The sequence below is a fragment of the Miniopterus natalensis genome, chromosome X, assembly GCF_054644295.1.
Source record: "Miniopterus natalensis isolate mMinNat1 chromosome X, mMinNat1.hap1, whole genome shotgun sequence".
NCBI lineage: Eukaryota > Metazoa > Chordata > Mammalia > Chiroptera > Miniopteridae > Miniopterus > Miniopterus natalensis.
The window spans coordinates 31,943,059-31,968,396 of record NC_142103.1 but is presented as its reverse complement, the minus strand read 5'-3'; the positions used below and the strand labels follow the sequence as shown (position 1 = coordinate 31,968,396).

Below are 25,338 nucleotides of genomic sequence, written 5' to 3'. Positions count from 1 at the left end.
AAATGGGAGAGACGGGATAGAGAATGTTCCTTTTGAACATGAGCATTAACTGCTTGCCCATATTCAGAGTTTATTAATTCTCAGATATGGCACTGCATACGCTGATCTAGGAGGGTTCTTTCCAGTCCTTGCAAAGCAAATCAAGACTGTATATTTGGGCTGAGCTAGAGCATGTAAATGTACCTGAGGAAGATATTTCTCTCATTTTTGATTTAGGTCAATCTGAACTGGCAAGATATTATTTATTAAAATAGCAGCACTTTAGTGTGGTATTAAATAGTAAAGTTTACTAGACCAAAGTCCACACTTAAAACCTAAGCTGCTTCAATTCATATTGTAATTGAAGCCGGGCTGTGTACCATCTGAGAATTCAGCTGTGTCATGATGGTGATGAGTTTTACAGTAGGTACACTACACAATTTCTCTGAAGCCATTTTTTTTCTGAATGTAGTTTATCTTGGAAGATGTATTAGTTTGCCAAGCAAGTCCTTCAAGAGGAATATCCTTGGTACCACAGTGTGGAAATGAAGTTTGGGGACATAAAAAGCAATATACCTTCTGAACTTAAAGCAAAATAGGAGATGGAAGAGATTTCTTGTTTATGCACATAACCATAAATAATTCTGGCACTGTGTACATGGAGTCACCTGGCCCTCTTATTTACTCTCCCTGTGCTCAGCTACATGCCTGGTGGACAAAACTCCAAGGACATCACTAAGTAGTTTGTGCTGTGTGTATTTTCTAAGGTGGTATCAGTCAGTATTTGCCAAATAAAGTTTAGGTAATCTTATATATTGCAAAGAGGTATTTGAAACAGTGATATGCCTCAGTCTTCTAAGCATACTTTGCATTGCTCAGGACAAATCTTATAATAGATGATGGGTAAATGTTTATTGAATTGAGTTATAGGACAGTTATTCAACCCAAGAGGGAGCCTGAGATTAAAAATAGCGTATTTTAGATCTGTAAAAATGAAAATTACGCTAAAACATATTTTTCCTGGTCAGTGCCGAAGTTCAATTCACTTCGGCGTGGATCTACGCAAATAGTCTTTAACCCTCAAATTTTATCAGCAGCCTACATTTAGGACAAGTTTGGAGATGTGTAGAATCATCTGCACTAACGAGAGAGGCTCCAAACTGGTTGTCTTGCTTCTGCTCTCTTCCCCCCATCAAAACAATTAGTGTTGTCGTCTAAAAATCTCTAGTCATCATGGGACATCTGTATACAAAACCTCCGGTGTTTCCCAGGATTTATAGAATAAAACCCGAGCTCCTCAGCATTCTCATGCCGCCTCTGACTCCGTCTTTCTAGCTCCCTGTTCTCTCTGGTGCACGCAACGAATTGGTTTCTTTATGACATTTTAGCTTTTACTCAGCAGGACTTTCATTGCCACTTCAGCAGTTATTTTACTTGTTTCTATTCAGTGGTCTTTCATTTTTTAATAGCGGCTGTATCATTTCTGAGCTCCCCCCGCCCCCTCCCCTCCCCCTCCCCTCTCCCCTCTCCCCTCCCCCCTCCCCTCTCCTTTCACTTAACTACAAACAACCTAATCTCTCAGGAGCCCTTTGGCTTCAGAATCTCCAGTATCCCTTCTACCTACAGTGTCATCTCTGCCTATGTCTTTTATTGACTCATGCTCTGTCAAGCCTCAGAAAGAGGGATATTTTATTATGACCAATGGTATAATTAGTGATAGAAACCAAAATGTATTGGGGGAGTTCCTGTGTCAGCACGCTGAGCAAATTTCACACAGCATCTCGCATGTTCCTCACAACCCTATGAGACTGGGACTGTTGCTCCATAATACGGATTAGGAAGCTGAGGCCAGGGAAGGCTGGGAAGCTTGCTCGAGGTCACACAGTAAGTAGTAGATCCATAATTCAAACCCAGGCATCCTGATGCCACAGACAGTGCTTTTAACCACTGTTCTGTACTGGTGCGTGTGCGCGAGATGCTTTCCTAAGTGCTTTTTTTTTTAAAAATATTACAGATGTCCCTTTTTCTCCTCAATGACCCGTCCCACCCCCCTCCCCAGTGCCTCTCCCCACCATTGCCCGTGTCCTTGGGCTGTGCATATATGCATATAAGTTCTTTGGTTACTCTATCCCAGTCCACGCACCCGCCCTCCTCCATCCCTCTGACATTCGTCAGTCTCATCTATGCTTCCATGTCACTGAATCTGTTCTGTTCATCAGTTTATTAAGTTCTATAGCTTCCACATATAAGCGAGATCATGTGATGTTTGTCTTTCTCTGCCTTGCTTATTTCACTTAGCATAATATTCTCCAGGTCCATACATACTGTCCCAGATGGTATGAGATCCTCCTTCTTTACAGCTGCATAGTATTCCATGGTGTGAATGTCCCACAGCTTTTTTATCCACTCAGCTACTGATGGACACTTGGGCTGTTAACAGATCTTAGCTATTGTAAACTGCGCTGCTGTGAACATAGGGGGGCATATATTCTTTCTGATTAATGTTTCAGGATTCTTAGGGTATATTCTTAATTTATTTATCTCTGCTTGGGGGCATTATTATCACCTGACTACTTTAGTTCTGTTATTTTATTACTTGTTCAGTTTTTCAGACTCCACCCTGCTCTTCTTTCCACGAAAAAAACAAATAAAAATACTTCCTCAGTCACTCAGTGCCTGAAAATGAATGAATGGCTAGCTGGGTAGCTGGATGAATAAAAATCCTTCATTGGTTGGCCCCAAGGGTCCCTGATACCTGCTCCCCTCTCTTCTTTTCCTAGCATCAGTTTCTTTCAAAGATTAGCCTTTGGCTCTCCACTTCCTCACCTTCAATGAACAGCAGTCAGAAGCCTCCCATAAATAATGCACTGAAAGGGATCTACGAGAGTCCCTTAATTACCTCTCAATTGCATGGAAAATACACATCAGATCTACTCGCTTCCCATTATCTGTGCCATTGCCACGGTAGCCCAAGCCAGCATTATCCTTTCCTTTAACCATTATGATACACTTGTAGCTTGTTTTCCCCCTGGCACTTTCGCCCTTCTCCAAATCAGTCTGGGCGAAGCTGTCGATGTGACATGTTTAGAATGCGTTTGTGTTGCCCCGTCATTTATTTATCTGTTTGAAGTGTCAGTGTGCCCGATGGTGCTAAGGCTACAGTATAAACTCTCCACTTACCACCTCTCTCAACTTACCACCTCTCCTACTTTCATCTCCTATTGTTTGGTTTCTTGCTCATTATGCCTCAGCCACATTGTATTTTTCGTTGTTTTTTTTCATTTGTTTGTTTATGTGTGTTTTTTAATTTACCTGCTCTTTCCTGCCTCTGGCCTGTGGCGCTTGCTACTCCCTGCTACTCTCACTGGCTTCCTGCCGCTCTCTAGTTTAAATTGCGTTCTCCCAGTGACACCTTCATTTACCTATCAATCAAAATTAGGTCCCCCTATTAAATTCTCTCACAGCACGTTTTTTCTCTCCCTTTCTAGAAATTATGGTTTTTAATTAAGTGTTTATTTGCAAGGTTTTTTAATCTAAAGTCTGTAAACCCCCACCTGATTGCAAGAAGTGCATGTGCCATATTTATTCACATGCTACATCCTTAATCAATGTTTCTTGAATATATTAGCATAAAGGCAAAATCTAGTGGACCGTTTCAGGTCTAATTCCCTATCCATGTTGCCCTTGATAACACTGACGGATTTAGTCGTCATCTTTTCTTGCATTTTCTAACAATAAATGTTCTTTCCTGATTTTATTTGTATAACCCTTGCCAGTGCCCTGTAGAGTTTTCATTTTTATACAATTTCCTGGATGATAAAACATCAGTTAGGGATATGCCAGAAGTGAGATTATTCCTGCCAGATTCATTAAAATCATCACCATCAAACAAACAAACAAACAAACAAAAAAAACCAATAAAATTGGCAGCATGGGGTAGGGGGCAGGATCTGGCTTTGACTTTTTGAAAGAAATATACTCATCTGAGACAGCGACTGGGCTGCTAAGCTTTCTCTAAACTTTTTGGGATTTTCTTAGCAGCCATATCATTGGGCTTGCTTGTATTTCACACGTACAAAGTTAAAAAAAAAAACGCCCAGAAAGAGAGGAAGAAAAAACAAAACAAATAAAAAACCCAGGGACCTTTCCTCTGTCTGGAGGCAGACCTCCTGGTAAGAAGGATATGCTGGTTCCCACACCTTCTATGATCAATAATTCTTTTCTTTAGGGGTTCGTATTGGCTGCATAGCTTCCCACTGGTACACCGTTGTAATTGTGCTGTACCTTTACCAGGAAGAAAAGCACAGATCTTTGAAAGCTCTGCCAGTTAGAACCCCCAGCAGGAGCTTTTAGACTCTTCGCAGTGTGTTTGTAGCTCAGCTGTTCTCCAACCTGAGAGCTATGGAAATTCCCACTTGTCTTGCACTGAGTATAGACCCATACTGTGTGTATCTATTAAACTAACACATCTTCTGAGAAAAAGAAGGCAATAATTAGTTCTCTTAGTAATCACTACCGTGTTTCTCTGACTTAAAAATTACCCATATTTTTTCAATTAAAATATTCTAAAGCTATAATCTAACAAAAAGATATTGAGATAGCCTTGTGCATAAAAACATTTATAATGAAAAGCACAGATTATGTGATATTGCTGACAGCACACTTCATTTTTTTTCCTCCTCTTTCTACACAAATATATTAAGGCGGGAGGAGTGGATTTATGCCCATAGATGGAAGTGCAGCTATAAAGTCTGTGCGCTTTTTAATTTTTTTTAAAGCCCCATAAGAGCTTATGAGCTCTATTCAAGAGAGCTTAACCAGGTGAAAAGGAAATTCTTAAAAGCTTTTTTTTTTCCTTCTGCATATCATCAAAGGCAATTACTTTGGATGGCAAATTGTAGCTCCTCTGTTCCATTAATATTAAATCATTATTCAGGGTCACATATTCATTGGGAAAATCGCAGTTTTCTTTATTTTATCTGCGTGCATTCAGTGCTCAGCATTTTGATATGTAATGCCTTGGTTGTTTCTCTCTCCGTTTGTTCTGTCACTGTGAATGCTAGCTCTTACTTCTAATGTGCATTCGTCTTATCTGAGAAAAAGCTTGTTTAATCATTTCTGAGATCCTCTGAAAGAACACTCGTGGTGATTCATTGGGAAATCCACGCATTCCTATCCTTGTTCATTTCATTAAGTTCTCATAATAATCCATTTGTTACGGGATTAACTTACTTGCATCAGCTTTCGCAAAAAAATAAGCTTTAAAAAGCATCTGAAAACTGAATATTCATATTAATCCTGTGTATGCCAATCAATTTTGCTATTGATTGCGTTTCATTAAGTTTAAAAAATCGAAAGTTTCCCCCTTCCGCCCATATGTCAGTAGTCCCTAATTCAGCAGTGTAGCAACACGGTATATGCTTGGATGGCCATTCTTGGCCTCAGACAGTTATTTTCAAAAGGATGTTTTGAAATTCTTGCTCAAATTCTTAGTATGAGTCTTCTGAGTTGACAATGTCTTTTGGGACAGACACTGTTACTGTGCTCTGTTTCAGACCAGATGCGTAGATGTTTGTTGATGCATCATTTCCACATATCACTATCTTTGGGGAAAATATTTTTTATCAACACAGCATTGTTTTTCTGGTAGAGAGTCAGTTTCCAACACTCTATTTTTCCAAAGCCTGGTTTTACAGATTAACTATTGCTCTTATCTCTCCTGACAGTTAATATACAAACATTTGCCATTGAGTCTAGGTAGCAGGCACACTAGGATTATTTTGTCCAGGCCACGTACTAGGTGTACTGCAGAAAGCGCAGCGAGGAGCAGGAGAAACCCTGCCCTTGAGGAGGTGGTTGTTACAAGAGTGTAAGAACCTTATTTATTGAGCAGCGAATCACAGATGTTCCTGCTCTGTTTCCATACTATACTAGCAGGCAGAGTTTTGCTCAGTCATTGAGTCTGGATCTCACAACTTTCTCTTGTTTAATAATACTTTATTAAATTTACTGGGGTGACATTGGTTAATATGAACATATAAGTTTCAGGTGTGGGTTTCTATGTTACAAGATCTGTATGTTGCTCTTTGTGCCCACCACCCAAAGTCATATCTTCTCCCGTCACCATATATTAGGACCCCTTTCACCCCCCACCCCCTTCCCTCTGGCAACCACCATTCTGCTGTTCATGTCCACCAGTTTCAGTTTTATATCCAACATATGAGTGAAATCTTACGGTTCTTAGCTTTTTCTGTCTGACTTATTTCACTTAGGATAATACTCTCAAGGTCCATCTATGTTGTTGCAAATGGCAGTATGTCATCATTTCTTATGGCTGAGTAGTATCCACTGTGTACATGTCCCACATCTTCTCTATCCAGTCCTCTATCGCAGGACACTTTGGTTGTTTCTATACTGAAGTGAACATAGAGGTGCGTATATCTTTGTGAACACATGTTTTCTAGTTTTTCAGGTACATACCCAGGAGAGGGATTGCTGCGTTGGATGGTAGCTCTATTCTTAATTTCTTGAGGAATCGCCAGACTGCTTTCTATAGTGGCTGTACCAGTCTGCATTCCTACCAGCAGTGAAGGAGGGCTCACAACTTTTATAGGCAGTTTTGCCTCCTGAGTAACTTACATCCACCAGACTATGTGACTTCATCATTATGACCTTTAGGATAATCACTGATACAAAATTATTCCGTATATTCAATGCTCAGTGGGTCCTAATATTTAACTCTTTGGGGAAAACACCTTATAATGCATGTAGATTTGTTGCAAATGTATCTGTTCATTCTAATGAGGTCTTAACATTATATTTTGAAGAGACTGGAGGATCAGTTAGGCTGAGATATGATGGTAGTTGGAGAAGTGCTTAGCAGTGTAAAAGGAATAGAAATAGCCTTAAAGGTGAGCAACAGGTGACTGCAGGAGTGGTGTGTGGTCCCTTCCTCCCCCCTCGCATGTGCCTGTTATACTTGTGCCTCTTCAGTTTCTCTCTGGCTTCTTTTGGTACTTTGGCAGTAGATCAGTATTCAGAAGCTCTATAGGTGGCAAAGTGTATAAAATTCAAATTATATATAAACTGTGTCCAACTCTTTGGGGAAATAACCCACTTGTAGCTGCTCTCACTAAAGCTGTCAATGCACATTCTTTTAATATAGTGCCTATCAGCTAAAGAAATGATAGCTGCTTGATGCGATTTGATGGACAAGTACCTTGTCACCCACATAAATCCCCTACATAAGACGATACCATGGTCAGCATCCCTCAGCACTTGAAGGACTGAATTATAAAACAATGGCTGCCAGTCAACTAAAATGCTGCCAGGGACCACAACTAAAGGCAAACATACATTTCAGCTGAGTTTTTGTTTTATTTACCTGTATCAGTTAGGTGCACTCAAGTGCCTTTTCTGAGACATGAGCCTTTTAATAATATTATCTGTGGCTGGGGATGTCGCTCAGTGCTTTCTGTTATTTCAAAGCTTAGTTATCCAGGACATTTCCGTATGCACCCAAATCCTCTAATGGAGATTCAGCTGTTGTCTATGAACGAACCCTGGTCTGTTCATAAAAATTCACACTTATGATTGCACCAAATCCTGTTAGTACGATCCATGTGTGCTGGTTCGATGCCCCTGTTAAGAGATGCACCCAATATAGCTTCACCTCTTCCAGAGGGTCTTGATTTCGCAGTAACACATTTTCAGTGATAACATTTCTAATAGAAAGTGTGTATTTAAATAGCTAAAGGGAGCAGAACACAACATGTACAGTGTATTCAGTAGATAATGAGCACTGATCTTCACTACGCCTTGGAAACACAGGTTCCTCAGCTGTTTCTTGGGCCATTTGAAGACTTACCAGTGGTGTCCCTGCCAGTCATCTCTGTTGCAGCTACTCATGCGTACTTCTCCCAGCAGGACTCCAGAGGCAGTGTGCTGCTCCGAGTAGGACTCCAGAGGCAGTGTGCTGCAGTGGTTGAGAGTCTGGGTTCCATGGCCTAACTGTTTTAGTTCAAATCTCTAGGTCTTCAATATGCTATTTGACATTGTGCAAGTTACTTAGTGTTTCTGTGCCTTACTCTTCTCATCGTTAGAATGAAACTAATGCTAATAATCTTTCCCAGTTATTTTCAGAATCAATTATATATATAATATAACATATATAAAATAAAATACTCTCTAGAAAAATGTCTGGCGCAAAGCACTCAATACCCATCACTGTTATTATTATTATTCAAGTATATTTTTTGGTCACGTTATTTCCGTTGGAGCTGGTATTAAAAAAAACATAAATTCGTGCTCTCTGGTTTTGTGGGCCAAGGATTGAACTACAAAGGCCCAAAAGGATAAAAATATGAATGAAGACAAGTGGTATCTGAACTGAAGTGACACTGAAAATCTGTGTCAGCCTCAGGTTTACATTTCTTGTTGATCGGGGCCCAAGGCCCTCCTGGTGAGCCAGCTCAGCACATGCTGACTAGCACCTGGTAAAAGTAGCTCTGGCTTTTTTTTTAACCATCAGGAACACTGAAAATCTATTCCTTAAATATCTAAAATGTATGGAAAACGTGCTTCTGTGCTAATGACTGCCAGTTACCAGTGAAAGGGAAGGAAAAATAAAGTGGGGAGGGATTTGAAGACAGTGGTAGAGGCATAAGTGAAGGCAGAGAAATACGGAAAAACTTAGTGAAATTCCCCCACAAACACACATGAGGAGATTAACACTTTTTAAAATTTTATTTATTTATTTTAAATACATCTTTATTGATTCAAGAGAGAGGAAGGGGACGGAGAAAAAGAGAGAGAGAGAAATATTAATGATGAGAGAGTCATTGATGGGCTGCCTCCTGCACACCCCCGGCTGGGGATCGAGTCCCCAACCCGGGCATGTGCCCTGACCAGGAATCAAACCGCAATCTCCTGGTTCATGGGTCGATGCTCAACCGCTGAGCCAGGCCAGCCAGGCAGGAGATTTTCACTTTCATGGAGACATAGACTTTAGTGTGGTTAGCTTCTCATTTTGTGGCCTTTACATAGACTCTTCAGGTACTTTGGTCCAAATTCTACCCCTAGTATATACCTCATATATTCTTAACCTGTAATAAGCCTTTTTTCACAGCCTTTTGTTCTCTCTAAACCTTTCTCTTGGTCCCAGTTTGTTCTCTCTATCTTTATCTCTATCTCTGTCTCTGTCTCTATTTCTATCTCTGCATCTATCCCTATCTCTTTCTCTATCTCTGTCTTTATCTCTGTCTCTATGCCTGTCTCTGTGTTTATTTTATCCATTTGTATTCCTCTGTTGTGAAGCCTTAATTAAACATGGTAGTCGTAAGAACTTCAAGCTTCCTGTTCCTTCAATGAGCATCTTTAGCACTTAATTTCTGCTTACCCACTTAGAGTCCTTTGCTGCTTTTATCACTAGCTGTAGTTTTCAAGTGACTGGGTTATGAGTTTTAGGCAATATTGGGAACTTTTTTGAGAAGGTGGTGCGTCTTATACCTGCCATCTGAGCACTAAAGAAACAGTAGGCTGATTTGAATATTACCCTGATCATATAAAAAAGCAAGTGATAAGTGATAAGACCTACATAAGTATAGAAACAGGTAGATATTCCAAGCATACTTTGATACATCTGCCTATAAAATCATGAAAGCATATAGGGGGATTACTAGAAGGCAAAGGTTAATCTTTGGAGAGGCAGACACCATGGTTAATGGGCAAGTTCATTTCAAAGAAGAAAAGCGATGGGCTATGCCTTGCTTCCATATTAGAGCAGATACGGTCTATTCCACAGCTCATTTGATGCTTCTGAAGGGTACTTTGTGGCTTAAGGACTTTTATGTTGCATATTATTTCCTGTTATCTACAGATACCTTAGTGCCTATTGAGTGCCTGGCATTTGTATTCAAGAAACTAAGCTACATGTGCACAAAATAAATAAAATTAGGATCGTTAATAATTTCTTTTCATTGTGTGTGTGCTTGTGTACGTTCATGTGTGTCTACTTTCCTCTTACCTCTCTCCCAGAATTCATTTGGTGATTGAGTGAAAACTAGTTTAAACACTTGGAGTTATTGCCTGGCTGGAGTGACTCAGTGGTTGAGCATAGAGCTGGGATCCAGGAGATCGCAGTTTGATTCCCGGTCAGGGCATATGCCAGGGTTGCAGGCTTGATCCCCAGCAGGGGGTGTGCAGGAGGCAGCCGATCAGTGTCTCTCATTGATGTTTTTCTCTTTCTCCCCCTCTCCCTTCCTCTTTCTGAAATCAATAAAAACATTTAAAAAAAAAAAAAAAAAGACCTGGAGTTACAGAAAATTAAAGACTAGAAAAAGTTATTATTGTAGGAGCTATACCAAAGGCACTAGAAAATGTGCACCAATACTACGAAACAAATAATTAACCTAAGTTGGAATGTTTTGAAGAAAACCAATATAGAATTCTTGAATAATGTACTGAAAAGTAAGTTCATATGATTTTACCATAACCTAATCATTTAACATCAACATTCTGTGAAATAGGTGAAATTCTTTAGAGCATATATCAGTGTTTTAATATATTTCATGAATAGAAAGTATAGGTTTAAAAATTACTAAATGCTTTATAAGAGCTAGTCCTCTGATTTCAAGCAGCATGTTAATAGGTGATATTTTAGGAAATGTGTTTCTATTAATATTTTCTTTCATTATGTACATGTTTTATCTGTGACCTAACTATTCACTCGACTCAATTTCATATTTGTAAATTTTCATAGTTTACCTCAGGGACAGAGTTTTGGCAGTTTAAATGCTATTGATGACTAATACAGTCAGCTATTGATGATTATACAGTCAACATGCAAGTTTAGCTTCAATAATATCTTAATGCCCCATGGATGACTTAACTTGTTTCAAATGGAACAGCTGGTTTTTAAACTTTCATACAAATATTCTTTTGAAATGCCTAAATCAAGCAAAAAATATTTTTTAAAACCCAGGGAAAACTCATTTTATGCAGAAACTTTGTAGTATTGTCTATAAAATTATCCCCACTAGAGAGAGAAATACCAGGCTTTAAATATATTCTTATAGACCCTTCTTTATCTTACAGATTAGCTCGGTGAAAATGTTGCAGCCTCGTCTCAACAGCATTCTTTTCAAGCTCACATTTGAAGAACATATAAACAACATCAAACCAAGCATCATAGCGGTAACTCTTGCCTGTGAAGAACTGAAGAAAAGTGAAAGCTTTAACAGGCTTTTAGAGTTAGTTCTTTTAGTTGGGAACTATATGAACTCGGGCTCCAGAAATGCGCAGTCTCTGGGCTTTAAGATCAATTTTCTTTGCAAGGTAAGATAACATTCTTATTTCTTTATTACATTTTATAATGCTTCTTTACAACAGTCTCTTCTGTGAGGGGTCTGTTCTGAATAGCAATAGTGTACAATCCATAAAAGTATGCTTTAAAAAGTGAAATTTACATGTGAATGATATCTCAATTAAAACAGGTAAGTAATTCTTCAGTTGCAGTAAAATCTCAGTGGCTGTGCAGATGCCTTTGTGGTATGGTACTAGACTCTTTCCGATCAGGTATTACTGAGTTGAGTTTATAGATCAAGAAAATTTGCTTTTCTAATACAGATGCAATCTTGAATTTCAATCTCTTTCTACTTATTTTACGCCTCTCCAAAAAGTATTTGATGAAGGAAATTCAGTGAACAGCCAGAAATTTTTTCTTGAATGTGCTTGGCTTATTCTAAGAAAATAATACTTTTTATAGTTGAGTAGTGTTGAATTACTAAGCTTATATGATGTGTCTAGTGCATTTACTAAAAGTTTTTAAAAATCAAGTGATAATTATCTTCTTGTTTGGATCAGGCCATTCCATAGTATTTATTATTTTTGAGATTTCAATTCTTATGAAAAGTAAACAAAGAAACAGAGAAGTACAGCCTGGCTGGCGTCTCTTAGCGGTTGAGCACCGACCTAGAAGCCAGGAGATCGTGGTTGGATTCCCGGTCAGGGCACAGGCCTGGGTTGCGAGCTCCATCCCCAGCAGGGGGCGTGCGGGGGGCAGCCGATCAATGACTCTCTCATCATTGATGTTTTTCTCTTTCTCCCTCTCCCTCTCCATCCCTCTCTCTGAAATCAATAAAGACATATTTAAAAAAAAACCAACAACAATAACAAGAGAGAAGCACAGAAGTGATCGTATATGTCCCTTTCTAGGCTAGAGCAATCCACCTTATTCAGAAAAGATCTGTCGGTTGCAGAGAGAAAGCTGAACAGACTGAGGGGAAGGCCTGCAAGAAAGCCAGAGACGAAAATAAATCTGAAAACAAGCAATCTATCTTTGACATTTCACCATTCTCTTTTTTCTCTCACATCTGAAAACATTGCAGAACTTTGCTTGGTTCTTGAAGTATATTATAACAAGAATCCCAGATCTAGGAATGGATATAAATTTCTTCTCTCTTCATGCATTAAATAGATACGTATTACATCTACACGGACAAGCATTTTAATATGTATCAAAAATGATCTGCTTCTGGTAGTTCCAGCTCAGGCAAAGAATAGCATTTGTAGGTAATAGGACATATAATGGAATTCTGTCGTTTTGCTTCTGCTTTATTTTTGAGGGATATAAGGAAAGAGAGAAAGGAGACTGTCCAGAATGTTAAATTTGTCAAAAACATTTTTACTCCTCCTCCTTGTGATAATTAGGGGACTCGTGAAATTATTTTACAGTGCTGGGGAGTATAAGGCAACGCTTGCAATAAGCTGGAATAAATCAGAGCCAGACTTGTAGGACAAAACCAAATATTTAAGACTTTTTCATTGTACTTCATATCATATATTCATAATAAAATTACCTTTTACCAAGATGCTACTTGTTTAGAGTACATGCTACATGTACAATGAGTGAATCTTAAAGTTTTCTTGGCTGGCAATTATAGAAATATTCGAAATTAAAAGAATGTAATTGGAAGATTGTATTGTATACCTATTTCACATTTAATTCATATAAAGCAATATTTAAAATAATCTGTCCTAATTTGGATAAACACCTACCTTTTTTAAGTGTCTTAACTTCACACCATTGAAATTAATTACACGAACAGATTTTCTTGAAGCAAGAACAAGTAAGTCATTTATACACAGGAACAAAAGATAACCTCACAGAAAGATTTTACAGTTACATCTCAGAGTTGGGGGAGAGGCTCCTTCCTGTCATCTCCCTGTCAAATACAAGTTCTTCTACACAGCGCTGCGCTGACATCTATCACTGGAGGGACGCTCAAAGGATTTGGCACAGAGATTTTTGCCAACTTCAAATGAAATAAAAAACAATCTTGTGGGAAATGCTATCACGTAGTAATCGGTGTTCTCAAAGAGAAAGAGGTGAAAGTTTTACAGCCTCACCCCTCCACCCCCCATTTTTTCAGCAGGATTTCTATCGTGTTATTAAGAAAGAGAGCTAGCATATGTATGCATGATATTCCCATAATGTCTAGGATTAAAAGGATGTTCCTGGGATACAAAGGATTCGGAGTAGATGTAAATGTCTAAAATGACAGAAATTTACTGAAGTACATAGAAATAGCTTAGGTTTGTAATCTGTTCAAAACGGAATTAACTAACTACTGATGTGTGATTAGCTAGAATTGCTGTTGAATTCTAGTTATATTATAAAAGATTACTTGATTGATTTTTCTCAGTGTTAGTTTTTTTCTTAAAAAGTAGCTCAGGGAACTTTCTTTGTAGAGCACTGATTAGGCTTTAAATATGATACCATTCAACTACCTCAATTATTCTAATGATGACTTTCTTTCTCAGTGAATTTAAAACTGCAATCCAACACTTTTTCACGAGAAGCTATAGAGTATATTAAAATATTCACCTAGTTTCAAAGGAGCCATGGCCAAAGCAGTTCACCTTATTAGCTGGATCTTGTAGTAAAGTTGTATTAAAAATTTAGATGGTCACAGTTGGCTCCTGTAATATTTAGGGGGAAAAGGAAAACAGATGGGTGAACCTAAATGTCACTAAAGGTGATCCTTACTTTAAGTCCTACCCTCACCACAAAATGCTTTGTTAATTTTCAGCAATGAATTATCACCTTGTGTGAGTCACCAAACCAGGGTGCTGAACTGGAGTAAAAATCATTTCCATGCAGATGAGTTCCCAGTGTCCGCTTGTCCCACGGTTGCCTGTTGGTTATTAATGTTCTAACCAATAGCAGTGTCACACCGCAGGTTCATTTGTTGTTTATGTTTTCACTATATAATAACGTATATAGTCTGCATAAAAGCAGAGCATTTAAAAATACTCAGCACTCCCTGGGCGCTAAGTTTTGTGGGTACTGCATCAGATAGGGTTCTTTGCAAGCAACAGAAAGTGACGCTGCCTGATGTAAGCAAAAAGTGGTATTGATCCGGGAGGCTATCAGGGAGCTCAGCCAGGAACTGAGGACAGGGTGAAGAACTTGGCCTTTAAAAGAACAACTGTGGCAGCTTTGAGAACGCAGGGAGTAAGAATTAATCGAAAGTCTTTTCAGGAAGTTGCCTTTTGGGTGTATTAGCTCCAAGTATTTTCTCTTTCTTTCCCTGCCTTTGATTCAAATTCTAATTAGGAAAAGAAACTAATTGGCCTACTGTGGGTTCCAGGAACACCCCTTGTCCAAGGGGGGGGCGGGCAAAATTCCTTGATTGACAGTGCTGCTGGACGACCTGAGATGGAAGCTTGGCCATGCCCCAAAGGCCACTGTGAACCAAGGGAGGGGTACCCAAGGTTAGGGGCAGGTGAAGGGACACCAGGCGGGCTGAAAGTAAGGCAAAACAAAAGAGATGGTCGGTTTTGACAGCCAGGGGGATGTTACAATACAGAAGACACCCAGAGACTTCAGGAAGCTTGCAGTGCAGAGGAGTAGCCAGAAAATATACATAGAGTATTATGTAACATCACAAGATCCACTGTCAATGATTACAGAAAGCAATGGCCATTGAGAGGACAGCGATATTGGCGGGACCCCAGAGGAGGGAAGAATTTTTGATGATGGGGGTGGAGGTTGGTAGTAAGGTAATTTGGAACAGAAGGATCTTGAAGAATAGTTAGAATTCCGCTACATGAAGGGCTGAAGCCATGCAATACAGGGTGACCCTGGGCTCAGAACCTACATGCTGGCTTCCATTTTGCTAATTACTAGCCAAGTGCTCAAGGCTAAATCACTTCTGCTGCCTGAACCTCAGTTTCCTCATCTGTGAGTGAGGAAATACTGTGACCTTTGTCTTTTTTGATAGGGCTGTTTTCAGAGTCCAATAAAATGATCTTTGTCAGAGTTCCTTGAAAAATTGTAACATTAAACAAATGCTAGTTCTTTTTAATGAGGGCGTACAACTAGGGATACTCATGTGCCTGAGAACAAATGAGGAAACCTCACTGCCTGGAATGTTGGGTGTATTTTGGAAACAAGTGATAACACTAGTAGGCAGGTTGTGAAAAGAGTTATATACTAGTTTGCATACCTTATCTCCATGACTATACACACACACACACACACACACACACACACACACACACGCATGAAAATCATTTACAGCCCATTTCATAGCTTCTGAAGACCAAAAGCCTTTCTTTTTCTGCTTTGAGTTAATATCTCCTTTGCCTGTACTGTGATTTTCTAGTGATTGTAGTTAGAGATAACAAATTATAATACAGTGGGATGATGTGCTTTTGTATAGATGTGACATCATGTCATACAAAGAAGCTGAAGGAAACATTTAGGTTTACTGTAAAGAAAATTTTAGATATCTTTAGGTCACTGGGAGTAACATGATTATGTAATTGTGCTACTTTTTTTTTCTAAGAGTCACCATTTATATGAAGTATAAGTGACACATGACAGGCCTTATTTCCTCGAGGTCACTCCATGGTAGAAATGACAGAATGTTACAGGCACCGTCCTAGTATACAAAGGACAGCATCCACCTCTGCTATAGAAGTTGTAAGAAGGAAGACTAAATAGGTTCACTTTCATTGTGACATAGAAGAAAACGAACCAGATGATGTGATTTGGGAGGAAAATGACTTCTGTCAGTGGAAGCAAGACTGAAAATATGTCAGGCAAGAGAAAATCTACAAAAGACCTAAGAAAAAAGCCATATCTATGCACTCTAAAAATTTCAGTCTGTGTAATCATTTTTAGCTGAAATCATGTGGATTGTGTTCATATAAACTTAGAATCTCAACATCAGAAGGTATCTAGTCCAGCCTCTTTAGTCTGCAGGTGAGAAAACTGATGCTCAGAACAGTGGAATACTTTGCTTAGTATATTGGTCATCTCAGGTTGTCATAACAATACCACAGGTTGATGGTTTAAACAACAGAAATTTATTTTCTCACAGCTTTGGAGACTGGACAACCAAGATCAAGGTGCTAACCTAGGGGGATTTTGGTGAGGCCTCTCTTCTGCCTTGCAGACAGACATCATCTTGCCCAGTTCTCATATTGCCTTTTATGGGGAGGGGGAGGGATCTAGGTCTCTTCTTATAAGGATATTAATCCTATCAGATTAGGACCTACCTTTATGACCTTATTTAACCCTATAATTGTCCTGGTTAGTCCAAGACTGAGGGCTTTCCTAAGTATCAGAATTTTCAGTGCTAAACTTGGGAGAGCCCCAGGCAAACCAGGTTGGTCACTTTAGTTATGAAACTAGAGTTAGGGCCGTGGCTGCCACATTACACTCCATTGCCTTTTCTCTCTCTCTATTAAACATGCAACCAAAACAGCTTGCCTTTTGCATTTTTATCATGTCCTTTGCTTCTCTTCACCTAGCTTTTGCCCTTTTGCTCTTCTTTGCTTCCAGTGCACATTGTGAGGACAATTACCATAGACCTGTCCACCCTTTAATTATTTCGTTTCTCTTTGTCTTCCAAGACTCAGAATGTGTGGCGTTTCGGTGTTTATTTTATTCCACATTACATCCCCTGTGTCGGTTGTATATGAAGCCTTCATAAATTACCACTGAATGAAAGCCAGGCAGTTTGACTAAATAAAGGATTTGTTGTGAATGTTCAGAATAAGCATTAATGTTTCTTAAGTGAGAAAATTTAGTACCTCTCAGATATAAAGGATATGTTTTTACCAGCAAAACTATTGAATATATAATTGTAACACTTTGCTACAATTTATTTGTAAAAACATAAAAATGTATTGTTTGCTACAAATAAGAACTAGCAATTGATTCTCAAATATGAGTTGAGAAATAAATATGGGACAATTATTTTAAAACCAAAGATATTTTAGAAAATAACTACTATAGGGTATGCTAAAAGGCACCCTAGCAAAGATCAGTGGTTCCTGGTCAGTACTCCACACATTTGGTTGGTGTGTTTTTAGTTTTCTAAAGTGCTTTCTTTGCCATTCAGGAAGGTTAGTTGTTATTAACTGCAATTTGCAAATTAGAAAACTAAAGCCCAATGAGGTTATGTGATTTTTCAGGATTAAAAATCTAGTAAATGTTCAAATTCAGGCTTAAAGCTAGGTTTTCTGTGTTCAAATCCTTGCAGCAAACTGCCTCTCATTGCATTAGAACGGAGTGCTTGGTTATTGTAGCTCATTTCCAGGAAGCATTACAGAACCAACTGCCACTTGCAGTGTTCTGGAAATGGGAAAAATCACGTGTGGATTTTCCTGACTCTGGTAGCTTGAGGAATCAAGCTCTCTTTTATAATTCCAATTGAATTGGAAATAATTCTAGGCATATTAATAGAAATTTTCTCTTCCTTGAATAAATTTTAATGTATACAGGCAATGGAGCCTATATATTTTTAATAAAAAAGCACAGAATAGCCTGGATGGAATGGCTCAGTGGTTGAGTGTCGACCTAGCATCCAGGAGATCGCTGTTCCATTCCCGGTGAGGGGCACACGCCCAGGTTACGGGCTCGATCCCCAGCAGGGGGCGTGCAGGAGGCAGCCGATCAATGACTCATCCTTGGTGTTTCTCTCTCTCCCTCTCTCTCTGAAATCAATAAAAACATGTTTTAAAAGTACAGAATAATCTGAATAGTGACAGAGCTGCCGCTTGGCTTTGTAGGCATAGGCTCCCGGAGCATATATGGCTTGTGTAGGCAAGGTTGGCTGCTGCTCTCAACATCTTACAAATGAGGATCTGTTCTCCAGAGAGGCAGCTTACTCAGGGTCACAGGCAGAGTGGAATCAAATGATTCAGTGGCTTGAGCTATTTTTAGAACTTGATGGTCTCTTGGTTCACTGAAATATGTTTTTCCCAATCAGACAGTGTTTAGTATTATTTGAATTCGGGGGAGATGTGATTGATAATTGGCTGAGAAGAAATTTTCTTTGAGGGATAGAATTTGTTTTGGAAAAATTCTGTGTAAGGGAGATTAGACAGACTACCAAGTATGGGTTGGATGGGATGCTGGGTCCTCTTTCCGAAGTTTCTTTTTTCTCCCTGTGGGCCTTTTAAACTTGCCTTCCTGTGGGGCCGTTTGCAGGAGAGTTTTCAATGGGTAATCTCTCATCTAAGATCCCATTCCACAGCAAAATGCACGGGAGCTCATTCATGGTACTTTGCATTTTAAAATGGCATCATGTAATGTAGTGACACACCGTACGGTTTGTTCCTAATTCATGAGCAGTAGACACAAACCTCTCGAGTTAAGGGTTTGTCTGTGCCTCATTATATTACATCAAAGCAAGGACATTCACCATTTTTTGACCTCTGCAATAACTGAGCACCCCAGAATGACATAAGGACAGAATATCATTCTTAATTTTAAATGGTTTCCTTTGTTCAACTTATTTAATGGTTGACCTTTATTTAAGACCATTGTGTTTTATTGTATTGTGCTTAATGGGCTCTCATCATTGAGAATCACTGAATAGTTTCTTGAGCTTAAAGATGAATGTTGCACCATTGTGGTACAATGTCAGTGGTGACATTTTAGATTCAGTTGCTGTAGTTGTGTCATGGGGTTATTGCTCCCTGCAGTTCTTCATGTAAATCAATATACCAAAATTTGTAATTTTCAAGCAGCAAGCATCAATATTACTTAAGTCAATAAATCTGGGGGTTTTTAAATTTATAGAACACTAAATTAATTTTTAAAGAAACAATTCTCCATAAGATCTTTTAATTCCCATATGTTACTCGTTATATATCCTGGAGCGTGTATTATTAATCAGTGGATGTGGACTTGTGCATATAGGCAAAAATGTTAGTACTAAAATATTGCTTCAGTCGTCTCATTTCCCCAGCAATCAAGATGCTTGGATACCAGCTCGGAAATCCAACCCAAAGTTCTCACCTTCAGTGCCCTTCATGTCATTTAAAGTCTGAACAAAACACAGGCTTCTTCTGATTTTCTTTCCCTTTTTAAAAAGTGCAGCCCTCTAAGCAGGCAGACAGTGCTGGGGGGGGGGGGGGGGGTTCTGGGAGGTGAAAGGATTGAGCAGAAAAGAAAAAAAAGAGAACTCATGGAGATGGACAACAGTGTGATGATGGTGGGGGTCGGGGGTAGGTGGAGGTGGAAGAGGGCATAGAGGGGATATATAGTGATGGAAAAAGTAAAATAAATTTTCAAAAGTTGCAGCCCTCCTTTTCAGATTTTCTCTTTTATTTAAATCCTCACCCAAGGATATATTTATCGATTTAAGAGAGAGAGGAGGGGGAGTGGAGAGAAACATCGACATGAGAGAAAAACATTGATTGGTTACCTCCTTTGCCTGCCCTGACTAGGGATTGAACCCGAAACCTAGGTATGTGCCCTGACTGGAAATCGAACCCACAGCCTTTTGCTGTGCAGGACAACTTTCCAACCAATTGAGCCACTCAGCCAGGGTAGATTTTCTGTTCTTTCCTTCATCAGTTGGTTAGTTGTTCTGTATCTGTCAAAGAATTTGTCCATTTCATCAAAATCGTGAAATTTATTGGAATAAATTGTTTATAATATTCTTTTAATGTCTGTAGTATATCTACTACTGTCTTTTGTTTTATTCCTAAAATTGATATTTGTGCCTTTTAAAAATTGATCAGCCTAGGCTACAGTTTTATCAATTATATTGATTTTTCAAAAAAAAAAAAATTTCAGCCCTCTAAAAATTGGATACTTCTGATCATGGCTCCCTGTGTTTATAATCCCATGAACCATGTGCTCTGTCATTCAGTTAGAAAAATCAGCTCTTTTTCTGGTACTAAGATGGAGGGTGGCTGCCCCCCCTTCTCTCTCTCATATAGTGATCTGCACATACAGATTGACTCCTTAAGTAGGAAGAAAACTTAATGAAGGTAGTGTGTGTGTTTGTCTTTAGAAGCGCTTTCTTCTAAGGTAGCTTTCTCCATTTTTCCAAATGGTCACCTAATTTTCTAGATTTGTGCTAATGTGGAGATGCAGTATGTCTTTCCGATTATGCTCTGCGGCCCTCATTATGGAACCGAGACGGAGAGAAGGCTCACGGGGGCGCCAGCAGGGGTGAAACTAGACGAGCGCCTTGTGCACAGAAATGAGCCAGCTTGCTGGATGTACTGCTTCAAGTCGGTGTTGTTATGAAAGAGTGCGTCCCTCAGAATACCTTTCTTTGCAAACTGGAGTTCTGGTTAAAAGAAGCAAACACACCTTTCCTGTCCTCCTTGCCTCTAAAAATACAGATATCCCACGAGCTAATTTAAAGATTTTTCTCTAAGATGAAGTAGTCATTAATTTACATTCATTGGTGCAAATTACTCAGCTAATACTTTAAATGCAGCACTTGTTTGTTTTCTCAGAATTTGATTATATCTGTTTAGATATTATCACATTTACAACACCATAGGTTGTGCGAAAACTTCATTACACCCCCGATTTCCAGTTTATTAAATTCCCTGGAGAACAGTAGTTTGTAAATGTAATTTGTCTGATGCAGACTCCATTAGCATTCCCTGTCAATACTGAATGCTTTGGAGACGGTTTTTTCCCCTCAACATTTTTTCCATTTTACCTATATATGTGAAAATGCTCTGTCCTCTAAGCAGACACACACACAAGCCTCACGCCCTTAACTGTGATTATCAATATTGTCAGTCCTGTGCCGCTACCCCTGGGGTTCACTCTGTGTCACAGTCGGATGGGCGCCCCGTGTGCCCAGAGAGCTTGCTGGGGGCTAATAGGACTGTGCAGCGCACGCTGCCTTGTGTGCTTGCTGTGCCTGGCTCTCGGCCCCATGCAGATGCCTGAACCTTTTGCGTGCGGAAGACTTTCTAGTTTTTGAATATTTTACATTAGGGAAAGGACCAAGGAAAAGGAATTGAAAGCCAGACCAAGCCCAGAAGTGTTGTGTGTGTGTGTAGAAAGAAAGACACAGAGACTTAGAATAAGAGAGAGAGCAAATGAAAGAGTGAGAAATAATCAGGAATGATTTTCAGCATTGGATGATCAGAGAGAAGCAGGACTGAATTAAATATGTCGTCTTATACGTAAATTGACTAACTTATCAGAAGCATTTAAAAAAGCAAAGTAAAGAGTTGCCAAGTTATAGTCCTTATCTTCTGACTAGAATAATTAAAACCCCCACAATATATATTTGTCACTAAAACTAGTGAGGGGTTGGTTTATGACTCATTAAATCCAGTTGCATTTCAAGGAAACAAAAAGGATGAATACATCTGTATTTTCTTCCATTTAAAGTAATTTTATCCTCACACTGATATAAAAAAACACAACTTACGCCCTGGCCTCTCGGTTGGGTGTTGTCCCATGCACTGAAAGGTCACAAATTTGATTGCTGGTCAGGGCACGTGGCCCGGGTTTGGGCTCCATCTCTGGTAGGGGGTGTGTAGGAGGCAGCCAATCGAGGTCTCACTCTCACATCAATGTTTCTCTCCTTCTCCCTCTCCCTCTCCCCCTCCCTCTCCCCCTTTCCCCCCTTCCCCTCCCTTTCCCTCTCTAAAAACCAATTTAAGAAATCTTTAAAAAACCACACCCCATAACTTAATATTTTGCCGTAACTATACTTGTTGATGTCATTGGGACTAAGTAAACAATGGATACAGTTAACTGTTTTGTTGGGTTAGTATGGCTAGGAGAGATGAGTAATTCTCTAGTTTACAAAAAACCGTCCCATTTTTTTTTTTTTTTTTTTTGGTTCTTGATGAGTTCTCCATATATCAGGAGTAGCAATAAACAATTTCAGCACTGGAGCAGACAAAAAAAAAAAATGATTTATGGGACTAGCTGTAGGTCTTCCTTGGTTCGCCACAAAGTGTTTCCATCGAGGATTTAAATGAACCCAGCTGGCTTAGTATTCTGTGAATTGCCGTAGTCATTTTCTGAGTTTAATCTTATGGCTGATTTTGTAATTCTCACAGTGGGGGAAAGTTGACAACATGAGCAGCATTTAGTGAATATAATTAGTAAGTTTGAAAACAAATGCCTTTTTACTCTATGAAAGCTCTGTTTGAAGAGGATTTCGACCCTGTATGAGACTGTTGTTCAAAAAATGTGGCTACTGTTACCAAATGTGACTGATCATCTTAGAAAGGGATTCTTCTGTCACAGGAAGCCATACTGGTGAAGGCCTGGCATAACTTTAAGAAGCAGGGCTGAGAGCCAGGGAAGGGGGTTTATAAAGCAGCAGTTAATATTCAGATAAAACTCTGAACATCCAGTTATCTCTGTGACAATTTTAGGGTATCTAAGAACTGTTTATGTACAACTGACCCTTGAACAACGAGGGGGTTGTTGGTGCAGATACTTTTACAGTAGAAAATTTGCATATATCTTTTGGCTCTAAAGTCAGCCCTTAGCATCCGCGGATTCAACCAACCACGTATCAAAAACTGTATTATTGATCTGTGGCTGGGAAACCAGAGTTTAGGCCGACTGTATTTTTTGAGAAAAATCTGCATCTAAGTGGACCCACACAGTTGAAACCCATGTTGTCAAAGGAAGGATCAACTGTATATATAAATACTCTCTAGCTTGGAATCGGGCAGCAAGTGGGCCATATTTATTGAGCACTTACTTTCTGTGGAAACCTGTGCTAGATAATTTGCAGGTAGAAAGAGAAATAAAACATACATCTTCAGTCCTTGAGGGCCTTAGAGGAATACATGGTGAATGGACGGAGACTTGCCTTGGGGTGGAGAACACACAATACAGTGTAGAGATGCTGTGTTGTATAATTGTGCACCTGAAACCTGTATAATTTTGTTGACCAGTGTCACCCCAATAAGCTCAAGTAAAACATAAAATTAAATAGGCAAATAAATGGGATATGACAGTGAGTATTTTAGAAAGAATCTGTGGCAAATAAATGCCCTTAAAGAAGGTCAAGAAATGGCCTACAGTTTGAATATAATTTACTCAAGTTCTGGGCCACAGAAACAAACAAAACCTCCACAAAAACACACACACAAGAGGCAGGGAGGGAAATAGGGGGAAGTCCGGCAGGGTTTGGAGGTGTGCAGATGACTTTTATGTAATAGCATACTCAAACCCAATCTATGTTGCTATATAAATGCTGGTTACCTAGCTGCAAGATAATAGCACACTCTGTTCCACGGTAGCCCATGCTGGAAGGCTGCCGCACATCTTTACAAAGGAAAAGCACACCGCCAGCCCCATGTATGTGTCCCCCAAACAGCCGCTTAGATTTTGCTTTTTCTGACTCTGTCATGGGGACAAACACAAAGCCTTGCCATTTTTTTCTCTTTTTTGTGTGTACTTTTTAGTATTTTATTTTGTTTTACTTTTTCCATCACCATTTATGTCCTCAATGCCCTCTTCTACCTCCACCCCCTCCCCCAGTCACCACACTGCTATTTTTTTAGTATCTGCATTCTCAGGATACTCTCCTCCCTTTTCATGCTATACTAAAGTATCTTCTCATAAGTTCCTACCTACTTTGTACTACAATTAGATGTTATTATTTTTAATTTTGGACAAACTTAATCAGTACCTATTCACAAACAGTAAGATAATGGTACTACTGTGTGACTCTTGTATGTTTGAACCTTTCCTGATTCACTAATTGGGCACCAAAAAAAAAAATCAAATAATATTTCCTTTAGTAAGAGGATGTCATGAGATTTTACAGATAAGTTAAATAAGTATGAAGAAAGTCACTACTTATGCTCTAGGAGCCAAGCAACTTGCTACAAGGAAATACAAGCTATTCAGAGGCTGTTTGGAGGAAGGAATTCCATTTTAAAATTCAAGGAAATAGCTACTTATCTTTTTTTTTTTTTTTTTTTAGCTACCTATCTTAAAACAGAATATTTTACTAGGAAACCTATGCTGAGGAAAGTGGAAAAGCATTTGGGGAGAGATGTGGAGGCAAAATGCCAAGGGTTTTCCATCAATCATAGCCCAGTCCGTTCTGATCCCTCTGTGTTTGCTAATTTCAGGCTTCAGGGAGTCAGTGAGAGGCCAGTGTAGTCATCCACTCCTGAAAGCATCTCCTTAGGACTTTGTTGTGTTGTCATTTTCAGAAGTAAAATATGTTCATGACCGAGAGAGATTTGAAATTAACCTGTAATTTTTAGAAGTGATTTTACCAAAGTGTAACTGACATAATCAGATGTGCTTGTTTTTAGGGATACAGTTTGATGAACTCTGTTATTTGTGTACAGCTCTGTAGCCTTCACCACAATCAAGATACGAAACAGTTCCATAAACCTGTGTAGTTTCCTCATGACCATTTGCAATCAGTTCCCGCTCCCTGCTCTAGGAAACTACTAATTTGCTTTCTGTTAGTATAGTTTTGCCTTTTTTCTAGAATTTCATATGAATGGAATCATCCAGTAATGCTGTCTTTTGTGTTACTTTGTGTTTGGTATGATTTTCACTTAGTATAATGTTTCATATATCAGTAGTTCATTTTTATTGCTGTATAATATTCCACTGTATGGATATATCCCATTTGTTTCCATTCATCGGTTGATGGACATTTGGGTTGTTTCTACTTTTTGGCTGTTACAAATAATGCTACTATTAATATTCATGTATAAACAAATTTCATTTATCTTGGATAAGTATGTAGGAATGGGACTACTGGGTCACATGGAAAGCATAGATTTAATTTTAAAAGATACCATTTTCCAAAGTGCCTGTACCATTCTACATTCAGACCTATAATTAAACCACAATGAGATATTTCATACCCATGAGCTTGGCAAAATTTTAAAAACCTGGTAATATCAAGTATGTAATAATATCAGTTCTATAAAATTATTTATATTCATATGGTAGAATAGTACACAGTAGTACAAATGAGTGAATGGAAATAGCTACAAACATCAGCATAGTTGTGTAACTCACCCCTGAATCGCTGCTCCTCAGTGCTAAATTCTAATTATGCTTTACCAAATATT

At 39.0% G+C, this 25,338-nt stretch overlaps 1 protein-coding gene across 1 annotated transcript in view; it reads left to right on the top strand.

Moving 5' to 3' along the window:
* Positions 1-25,338, top strand: part of DIAPH2 (diaphanous related formin 2) — a 709,361-nt gene that overhangs the window by 314,242 nt on the left and 369,781 nt on the right. Inside the window, exon 22 of the mRNA XM_087813361.1 lies at positions 11,074-11,313. Coding sequence (XP_087669487.1) covers positions 11,074-11,313 — 240 coding nt within the window. The remainder of the gene's footprint in view (positions 1-11,073; positions 11,314-25,338) is intronic.